A 10,367-nucleotide genomic window follows, 5' to 3' on the forward strand; every position below is an offset into this window, starting at 1 on the left:
GTGCGGCGACATGTTGTCAGGAGGAGACAGGTCTGCGATAGGAGCCTCCTCCCTGGTCTGCTGCTGGCGAGTTTTACCATACCGGAAGAGAAGTTCCCCTCCTGTCTCTTTCAGATAAGGACCATTCGCCCATGAGGCCTCACCAGCTGCTGTTTATCTGGGGCTTTGAAGGGGAGAGGGTGAGCTGCTTTAGATACCTGAGCGTCTACATGTCTGAGGACCTCACCTGGACACTGAACACCATACAGTTGGCCAAGAAGGCTCAGCAGCGGCTGTATTTTCTGAGGCGGGTGAGGAAATTTGGTATGTTGGCCAAGATCCTCAGCAGGTTCTGCAGCTACACTGTGGAGAGCACCGTGACCAGCTGCATCACTGCACGGTACAGCAGCACTACTGCTATGGACCGAAAACGCCTGCAGAGAGTGATAACACCTGCGGAGAACATCACCAGGACCCCGCTGACCTCTCTGCAGAGAGGTCAGCGGGAAGAGAGCTGCTGCATAAATCTATTTAATACTTCAATTTTTTTGTCTCCGTTTATTTGTTCATACTATTTGTATTTTATCTATTTGTACGTATTAACCGGCATCTGTGTGTGGCCAGCAGAGAAAGAATTTCATTGTACAGAGAAATGCTTTTTCTTAGTACACATGACAATAAACTCTTTGAATCTTTGAATATTCATTACCTGTAAAGTGAAACGTTTCATGTATTTCATTTCGATTAAGGCTCACAAAAATCAGAAATCCAATTTGTGTGTGTGTGTGTGTGTGTGTGTGTTCTGGGCTAAGGAGTAAGAACTGAACTGCTGCTTTTTGCTACGAGTTCTGATTTTCAGATTAAAGCAAATTTTGCATTTAATTTAGAAATCGAGGTCTTAGCGTCTGGAGGAAGATTAGAGAGGATCAGGCGTCTTCACAGAATTTACAAACCAAAGCGATGCACTGTCACCTAGTGGGTGGCATCACAGCACACAACATGTAATCTAAAATGTGAGAACAGTTTAAATCAATCAATTCAGAGAATACATATTCTGATTATTCAAATGGGCTTTCAGGAGCCCTCTAGTGATGGTAAGTGACAGAAGGAAACATGGGCCCGCCCTTCTAGACAGAGCCTAGGTGCAGACGGCTTTTACTTTGGTAGCCTCAGACTCTCATCTCTGCTTTTTTTGTGGATGATGCGGTTCTGCTGTCTTCATCAGGTGGTAGAGTCCAGCTCTCACTCGAGCAGTTGCAGTCAAGTGTCAAGCAGCGTTTGGATATCTGACCAGGAGGCCTCCTGGGTAAGATGTACCAGGCATATCCTACCAGGCCTTGGTGTGTCTGGCCTTAGCTGGCCTGGGAATGCTTCCCTCAAATAGTAGGTGGCTGGGAAGAGGGAGATCTGGGCTTGTATGTTTAGGTTGCTGACACCCGTGGCCTGGCCCCAGATAAGCGGAAGAAAATAGATGTGTAAATGCTAATCACAGGTCAAGCAGCTGTCCATACTTGCTTGTTTAAAAAAAAAAGCTTTTCAGTGTCACAGCTTTCCACAAATCATATTCAAACATTCCTGACATTTTGCTAAGTTAAGACTTTGAGATATAACAGCTGTGTTCTCACCAAATTGTTCAGGATCAGCTCCACTTTGAGCTAACCTGATAGCGCTGGTTCACATTTTATTTCTTACAAAGCGTGTCCAGCATGTACGCTGAGACGCCTGCAGAAAAGCTGACTGAATATTATTACTGAAAAAACCCCACAGCGTAATATCACATCTTTTGCAATTTATTTAGGTTTTATTCAATAAATGTAGAAGATTATTTGCAGCCAGAAAACACACTTAACATTTTGAAATATACTGAAACGGGTATCAGAGTAAATACTGTCTTTACTGTGTAACTATTACATGATAGTTACACATGGGGACACTGTGTTAAATGTGAATACAACGATTTGCAAATCTCATAAAACCACATTTTATTCCGAGTAGAACAAAACATTTAAATGTTTAACCTCAGATTTTTACTGTTTCACTTAAAATAGTAGCTTATTTTGAATTTGATGGCAGCAATTAAACAAAAAAATGGTATGGGTGCAAGCTAATTAGGTTAATGAGCAACAGGTCGGTAGGATTACTGGATATAAAAAGGATCTCACAGAGGCAGATTTTCTCAGAAACAGAGACAGTTGGAGGTTTTCTACTCCACAAAAACTGTCTACAAATTGTGGAACAATTTCAGAAAAATGTTCCTTAATGTAAAGTTACAAAAACGTTGAACATCTAATTATCTACTGTACAGACTGTCATCAAAACATTCAGACTCTGCACGACCGACAAGGCCAAAAATCAACACCAGATGCCTGTGATCTTCCTCAAGAGCCAATAAAAACAGGCATCATTTTAATGGAATCCGTGCATGGGCTCAGAAACACTTTCACAAATCACTGTCTGTGGACACAACTCACAATGACCTCCATGTTGTTGCTGCTATTAAATTTAAAATTACCTTTTTGTTTTTTTCCTGAAATTTACATTTTCTCAGTTCAAACATTTGACATCTATTTCTGTTCTACTGTGAATAAAATATGGGTTTCTGAGATTTACTCATTTTCACTGCATTTTAACTTTACACTTTACACAGAATCCCAGCTTCTTCAGAGTTGGGGTTGTACTTTTGATTACCTTTCACTAACGCATCTTATAGATTTACACAAGGTTTAAAAAGACATATCGCTTTTTCATGCATCCACATGTTAGGGTAGTTGATTTCAGGCACCAGGACACGTCATGAGGACTTCCTTCAATACAGGCTTGTAAATCTCAGCATGTCTGAGATCCTGCTGAGACAAAGCAGAGTAAAAAGTCAATTACAGATAATTGTACAGGCCGTATCTATTTTTCTTCATGTAGTTTTTAGTCAAGCTATATCAGCACATCCAGCAGCCCAGAGCAACTGATACCTGATAGGTCGTTACAAAGAATAGTACTATAAATATTATGGTCTGAGGAGGACCTCGACTCTTACACCTCGATGTGCCGTTGTTTTTGTGCTTTAGAAAATCAAGTCAGTAATTGATGACTTTAGCCAATTACAGTCTTACAAATACACCATCAACACAAGGTTATTCCTTTCATTATACCATAAAGAGAGAGAGTGTGTGTGTGTGTGTGTGTTTGTCTTAGTTCATACCTTTTCCTTCATCCTGTTACCCAGAGCCCTGATTCCCAGAACCGTGGCACTAATGCAGACGCACAGCTGGAGAACAGTGAGCACGATCAAAGTAATGTCCATGGCTGTCAGCAAACTCTGAAATAAAGGAATAATTAACAAAATACAATCAATGTGCACGATTAATGACAAAAATATGCTATTCTGTATGTTTTAAAAGCATATTTACCTGAGCAAAGAACGCCACATATTTGCAGTTATCGTTGAATTGAGCAGTGGACCAGTTCAAGTCACACATCCAGACAACAGAGGCTTCTGCCAGGTCTATAGCATACAGCACAATACCAGTGATGGCGAAGATGCAGCCAGCTATGTTCATAAACACAGCATACCATGTCTGAGAGGAGAGATTCAATCATTTACCTCACTGTGCTCCATAACAATGTACGTTTCCTTTTAACTTTAGTCTTTAAAGTAAAGTGTGCGTGTTAGTCCCCATAGGGAAATAGTTCCTCTGCATTTAACCCATTCACCCAGTGAAGCAGTGGGCAGCCACCAGTGCAGCGCCCGGGGAGCAGTGTGTAGGGACGGTACCTTGCTCAGGGGTACCTCAGGGTAGCCGTTCAGTGGAGTCGAACCCCCGACGTCCGATCATGGGGCCACCACTCTACCTACTGAGCTATCCCTGCCCTCGAGTAGTAGTAGTAGTCTTTACTTACAAAGCACAAGCAGGGGCACTGGCCGATGATAATGGAAAGGATTCCAGCTGCGATGCACTGAACGGGGATCAACGACTCATTAAACAACTCATTAAAGTCAGAAATACTAAATGCATCATTTCTTATTTTGTTTTTATTCTTAAATCAACAGTTTTATTTTTTTACCACTGCACCCAGCCAGTAAGGAGCTCCCAAGCTGGTCAAATCTCCAGGATGTGTGCTTGTGCGTCCGGGACCAAGCCCAATGTTAAACAGCCCCACCATGATCTGTATGGTCTGTAAAAGAATAAATCACACAGTCATACCAATGAAAAATGAATTTTTTAAATGAATTTGAGTTCCCCTCACCCCAAGAACTGCAAATGCCCCATTAGGCATCGCCCCCCTGAACACTGGACAGCTGGTGAAAGTCTTGAGGGTTTGATGCAGTGGTGGAAATCTGCTCTTTTTTGTGGTCATCACAGTGACTATGGATAACTCTCACATCTGCAAAGTGGCAAAGAGATTTTAGGAGGCATGGTTCAACAGACACACTGAAATTATGAATCCCACTATGAAGCCAAAACAGTAAATCACAACTCAAACAACACAAGACTGACATATCGCTATGACTCAAATATATGCAGTGAGAGTGTGTAGTGACATGCTGCATAATGTAATCCTGCTGTGTCATATAATTTTACATAATGATATTTCACAGATAACTTGTCTCTATACACTTAAGCATTTGCACGTGTGACATATAAAGGAATGTATAACTATGTTATAAACACCTGTTTCCAAAGAAATTGAGAAGAGATGTAAATAAAAACAATAAAAATATAATGATTTCTAAATCACTGAAACCCTGCTAATTAGATTCATTGGCAAAAGGTTGGCTGATAACATGATTATGGACAGAAGTGCATCTGAGAGAAGGTGGATGCATTGGTAAAGGTAGTTTGTTTTTTGGTTTTGTTTGTTATTGTTGTTTTTAAATAACTGTTCTCAAAATAAAATTAGAAAAGAAAATGCATGGATGTCATCATCAATTTTATTGCTACTCTATAAGTACAAAATTTAAAAAGTAAAGAAGAGGTGGGAAAAAACACTCTTCAATCATGCTATGACTGTCCACCAGAGGGCGCTCTGCAACTTCGCTGTTTGCTGCTGTTGGAATGCCACAAAAAGAATAACCAGCAACCTTAGAGCACAAACAAACAAATAAACGGGAATAAAGGGAAAATTGTTCTCATTTTTCTAAAGAATATATATATATATATATATATATATATATATATATATATATATATATATATTAGTCGACATATTGGCATATCGCATTTTGAAATGACAAAATATGTGTATTTTTTAAAATCTAAATTTTTTTTCTTTTAACAAAATAATAAGCACTGGATCGCCTTAATGTAGGTTTTTCTTTTGATTGTCGTTTGTTATCATAACTACCCAAAGTCCCCGAACTGTCAAATTATAAGTTGTTTGCTTTGTTTATGGCAGGTTGAGTGTAGGAACGCTTGGATTGTTGGTTGAAGAGAAGAAGAAGTCAGTTTGCTCCGTGGGAAGTGTTAGTGGTCCTTTTCACTATCATATTACACTTCACAGCTACAAACGCTGGAATTTAATGTGATTGACATGCGTAATTTCAAAACAGGAAGCGCTGCTTGGTATTTGAAAGAGTAACTGTGATTGAATGCTTACGAACGGGTTTTGTCTCTCGGCAGATGAAGTTCTGAGAAATCTTTGCACTTCCTTCAGCCTATATTATAGCAAAGATATGTACTCAAATAAGAAATCAGGGTAATTGAAAGTGACCTTGAAAATCAATTATTAACCCAAAACAGCTAAAATAAAACAAAATCGAACAAAATTAAAACGAATAGGCTACATGATAAAAAAAATTTATGTATTCAAAGTTTAAGTTTAAATTATTCCTTGTCTATTCATTTCTTTTGCAAGCAGTGCAAACATTGAGAAAAATCCGCATCATACAGTCCGCGGCTTCACGTTAAGTATTATAAATGACTGCAAGTGTGCGTTTCGTGCAGATGACTTACCTGGCGAGCTGCCTCAATCCCTGTAACGCCAACAGTTTCGTTCGCTGGTGACAAACTCAGGTAAAAATAAAAATGAAACTTCCTGTGTCACACTTTTCTTCAAAATAAAAGCCATTTAAAACTGAATGTGCAAAATCTATGACCAGGTTAAAGTTCAGCATTTCTGGAACATAATACAGTGATGCCACCTGGTACTCTGTAAGTAATTACTCCCAGCTCTCTTTATTTTGTTCCTGCTGATTCGATACACAGTGGTAACGTAAAGTTTGTTTAACACAGAGACAGTTCTTTGTCTTTTATATAAAGGGACGATTTTCTGCACATGAAAAATATTATGTGCAGACTTTATCTTAACATTAGTTAACAAAAGAGCAGTGACACATCTAAAAAATAATAATATGGTCTATGAATAAAAATACATGTGACGAAGGTTTTTAGATTTTTTTTTAAATAATAAAATTGTCACGTGATGAAGGTATTCCAGAAAAAAATATGTTCTAGTGTTTTGTTTTCCTCTTCTTCTATCGTTTTAATATTAATCATATTAAAAAATGATAAGTGCTGTAACTGAAGAGTCATCATTGTTTTCATTATGCTTTTTAATTAAACGAGTAAGAACAATACATAAAGCTCATTATTTTATTTTTTTTTTATAGGTTGGTTCATTTTACAGTTTCATTTCTAATTCACTGTGTATTCTTTCTGTTGTCATATGCAGCCAAAAGCTAAAACAACATTTGGGCCCTTTTTCAAAACAAACAAACAAAAACGGGGAAAATAAGTGAAAATAACAGTGAAAATATTTATTAATTAAAATTATCATTTTGCAGTTTGCTCCATTCACTCAGTGAAGTTACAGTTTATTAAAAGAGCTAAAAATACGAGAAAAAACAGACAAACTAGTACTTCCATACCGTGCATTGATGTGCTTTGCTAATGTGCAACCGTGCCATTCAATTACTATTATATGTTTGTAGAATAGAAAATCTGCAAGTTAGAAAATGATTAGAATGAATTAATTGAGTTAAGAAACAGCTTTGCAGTAACAGTCATTAAACATTATTACTGTTGTAATGCAGTTTTGATTTGATTCTGCTAGTAGATCTTGAGGATTTATTTCAAGGATCCAAACATTAGAGTGAATCCTTTTTCAGCACCGGGACTCATCATGAGGACTTCCTTCAAAATTGGCTGGGAAATCTCAGTATCTTTGACACCCTGCAGACACAAAACACAGTGCACTTCAAGAACATTACATCATGATTTACTGATGGGTTATTTTTGTTCTGTGAGTTGTCAATTTTATATCTGCACAGGTGCATTCTTATCATTTATTGTACGTGTGTGTAGAACAGAGTCTTCTCATTTGTTTACACAATGACATCAGAAAATTAGCATAAAGAAATATTTCAAGTACTTCCCAACGGTGGAAAAAGCCAGAAATCCTATGAAACTGAAGAACAAAACAAATAGTTTTACTTCTTTTTTAAATTCAAGCATCAAAGAAATCATCTACAAGCAGATGAGGATTTACAGAGAGATACTGGACGGGATTATTGTCAATACTTTCTGCTGGAGTTCAGAGAAACAGAAGTAAATGTGCAGCTCATGCATTCATGTGTTCACGAGGTCAGTTTTCATTTCTGGGATGGATCAGGATGATCTCTTCCATGATTTGTGGCAACTGTTCCTCGACATCTTTGTCACCCTGTGGACACAGAGCTCTGATGCCCCAAATAGCATAACGAATATTGACAGCCAGCTGAAGAAGAGCCAGGATGATCAGTGTGATGTCCAAGGATTTCAGTAATTTCTGATGATTTTAGAACACAGTAAAATAAAGAAAAAACACAATTTATCTCAAAAATTGTCATATAGCACTGTCAGAGCAACTCACATGACAACTTTGCTGCAGTTATTGTACACTGTAAATGTGTGTTTAGGCTGGATTACTTGGGCAAAAAGCGCTACATTTCTGCAGTTGTCTTCATCAAGAACAGCTTCATCGCTGCTGCGGTCACAAATCCAGAGGAGAGAGGTGTCTCTCAGGTCCATGCCATACAGCACAATGGCAGTAATGGCAAAGATCCCACCAGCAATATTCATGAAAACAGAGAAGCCCATCTGAGAGGAGACATTTAGAAAATTAAAACTTAGAAACAAGTTGTTTAACACATTTTTTATTGACAATCTTATTTAGAGTACAGTCTTAAGTCCTTCATGAGTTTTCTTACCAAACAGGATGAACGGAGTTGTCCAGCCAAAATGGACACAATTCCACTAACAATGAACTGGTGAGAGGTCAGTAGACACGATGTTAGAGGTGATCATAAATTCAAGAAAAGTCCTTTTTTTTAAAAAGAAAAAGGTAATAGACCATTTAACAAATTGTTAATGTATTTATCGAAAAGTTATAGACTTTAGTTTCGGGTGATTTTACACCTTTGCTTAGCAGGTGAGTTCCAGCTGGAAACATAAATTCTTTTGAGATTGTATCAGGAAGGAGATCTGGTGTAAAACTCCACCAGAGCTACCTGCTTTGGTGACCCTTGTGACAAAGGGACAGCTTTGGTCATGTCAGGCAAACAGCCCCACCTCACTGCTGTAAAATCAATCAGCAGAAATTTGACACATAGGGAGAGGAGCTACAACACCAAGCCCAGCATGAGTTATGAAGTAATTGATCTGAGCTATTGTGAAGTCCAATTGAGAGCTGCCACGAAGTGTACAGTTGTAGGTTGAAGAATGACTCCCAACATTAAATATTTGGACCTACAAATGACAGGATAACTAACATGTGCATAAAAGACACGTTAATTTAAGAAAGGCCTTCTTTTTTCCTGCAGGTCAAAATAAAAAACTCTTCTACCACAAAAAATGCTAAATATGCAACAATAAAAGGAAAAAGAAGATTATTTTACCACAGCACCCAGCCAGTAAGCAGCTCCCAGGCTGCTGAGGTCCCCAGGATGTGTGCTTGTTCGTCCCGGCCCAAGTCCAATGTTAAACAGGCCCACTAAGATCTGTATAGTCTGTAAAGGATTCAGAACGATTAAAGTAAAAGCTTAAAATTATCTTTTAACAGCTGGATGATACATTTCTTTTACATTCTCACCCCAATAGCTGCAGCATCAAAGACCTGCAGCAGATGCAAACAGCAGCAAATCTTTGGACTGCAGCAAAGAAACTTCAGGATGTGACACACTGATGGAAGCATCTTCTCACTATTTGCCAGCTTCCTTTTTTTGATGATGGACCGACACCTAAAACTTGAAAGACGTTTCTGTCCTTTTGTTCAGCAGTGGGAATGTGCCTCCCACCAAAGAAATGTGTCGTCTTGCTACTGACTAGAGGTTGGAGCTCACGCAGTTGGTCTCTCATTTTTGGTTCATGTGTGCATGTGAAGGGTGGGTATTTGCAGAGGACCCACATTTGAATGTGCCAAATTCTCAATGCTTAAAGCAAACAGAGTCACAATTATCAGTCAACAAACCTATCAAATCCAAACATGCAGGTGTATTAAAGCTGTGGGTGTGCTCTAAGGCAGTGAGATAATGCTTGTGTCCTTTGCCTGCCATTATTTATTTAGTAACTGTAAAATATGCAACAGAGGACAAAGTAAAGCTTGTTGTGTTTCTGTCTTTTCTGTCTTATTCTTTAATAATACATATTTTTATTAAATACTTCTGCTTTTTTAATCTTCCATTCACCTGTGATATGTATATATTATTAAGTGCTGTATGATGCAATGGTGGCTTCAAGTGGGACTTGGGGAAAAGGTCAAAATGTGACATTTCTTCTGTTGCAGCTAATAAAAAAGATAACTTGAATGTTGTCATGGTTACTTGGATTATGTATATGTTCCTTAGCTGTTAGTTTCCTTTTGTGATTCCTGTCTCCCTGGTTGTGTCCTTGTGTTTGTCTGGTTTCTCTGTGTTCCCTCTCTTGTGTTGTTATTATATCTGTAGCCCTGCATCCTGTGTTTCTCCCTATCCTGGTCCCACATTCTCCTCTCTGTGTTTCATCTTTTTGTTTTTCCAGTCTTTCTGTTTTTCTTCACTCCCAGTGTCAAGCTTATGTGTCTGAGTCTCAGTGTGGATGTGTTACTTTCCTATTGTGTATATATTGTCTGTTTCTGCCACTGCTCTTTGTTACATGGTCGTCAATTTTTCCCTCATCCTGGCTGGCCTGTTCATTTAGAAGTTTCCTGTTTAGTTCCTTTTTATTTCTAAGTGTCAGCTTAGTGGTAGTGACAGACAAATGAAGCTTTCTGAAGCATCGGAACTTGTATCCATAAAGGGTTCATTACTCAAAGTCTTTCAACATAATCTTCTTTGGTAGCATCTGGTGGCCAAAAATATGAAGCAGGTTGAATCTACAACTTAAAAGGAACTGTTTCCTCATGGTTGCCCACACAAGAGAGCAGAGTTGACAGCTTCT

The 10,367-nt window shown here is 38.4% G+C and overlaps 2 protein-coding genes across 3 annotated transcripts; both read right to left on the reverse strand.

Moving 5' to 3' along the window:
* Nucleotides 1–1,791: 1,791 nt before the first annotated feature.
* LOC147319710 (uncharacterized) lies at nt 1,792–6,025 on the reverse strand. 2 transcript variants are annotated; one of them, XM_086312437.1, is made up of 7 exons: nt 5,928–6,025; nt 4,222–4,359; nt 4,039–4,149; nt 3,874–3,930; nt 3,384–3,551; nt 3,176–3,292; nt 1,792–2,822 (listed from the first exon to the last, which is right to left on the reverse strand). In XM_086312437.1, the coding sequence occupies exons 2-7, from the start codon at nt 4,330–4,332 to the stop codon at nt 2,754–2,756; spliced, it is 633 nt and encodes a 210-aa protein (XP_086168563.1). In that variant the 5' UTR covers nt 4,333–4,359; nt 5,928–6,025; the 3' UTR covers nt 1,792–2,753. The 2 variants fall into 2 exon arrangements, with proteins under 2 accessions (XP_086168563.1, XP_086168562.1); XM_086312436.1 differs by having other exon boundaries at nt 1,792–2,825.
* A 1,532-nt stretch (nt 6,026–7,557) lies between these two features.
* Nucleotides 7,558–9,144, reverse strand: LOC147319711 (uncharacterized). Its single transcript, XM_086312438.1, has 5 exons — nt 9,043–9,144; nt 8,849–8,959; nt 8,162–8,218; nt 7,881–8,051; nt 7,558–7,740 (listed from the first exon to the last, which is right to left on the reverse strand). Exons 1-5 carry the CDS (start codon nt 9,142–9,144, stop codon nt 7,558–7,560), a joined length of 624 nt encoding a protein of 207 aa, XP_086168564.1.
* Between the last annotated feature and the right edge of the window lie 1,223 nt (nt 9,145–10,367).

Source organism: Aulonocara sp. 'chitande type north' Nkhata Bay, linkage group LG11 (assembly GCF_057382095.1).
Source record: "Aulonocara sp. 'chitande type north' Nkhata Bay isolate Kocher_YH1m ecotype deep benthic linkage group LG11, A_spYH_male_GT1.1, whole genome shotgun sequence".
Taxonomy (NCBI): Eukaryota; Metazoa; Chordata; class Actinopteri; order Cichliformes; family Cichlidae; genus Aulonocara; species Aulonocara sp. 'chitande type north' Nkhata Bay.

Coding starts and splice junctions, on each gene's coding strand:
- LOC147319711 (XM_086312438.1), bottom strand. CDS start 9,144: ATGCTTCCATCAGTGTGTCACATCCTGAAGTTTCTTTGCTGCAGTCCA. Junction 8,960..9,042: donor TTGATGCTGCAGCTATTGGG/GTGAGAATGTAA, acceptor AATCCTTTACAG/ACTATACAGATCTTAGTGGG. Junction 7,741..7,880: donor ATGTAGCGCTTTTTGCCCAA/GTAATCCAGCCT, acceptor TAAAATCATCAG/AAATTACTGAAATCCTTGGA.
- LOC147319710 (XM_086312436.1), bottom strand. CDS start 4,332: ATGACCACAAAAAAGAGCAGATTTCCACCACTGCATCAAACCCTCAAG. Junction 3,293..3,383: donor ATGTGGCGTTCTTTGCTCAG/GTAAATATGCTT, acceptor CCTTTATTTCAG/AGTTTGCTGACAGCCATGGA. Junction 2,826..3,175: donor GTAACAGGATGAAGGAAAAG/GTATGAACTAAG, acceptor GCTTTGTCTCAG/CAGGATCTCAGACATGCTGA.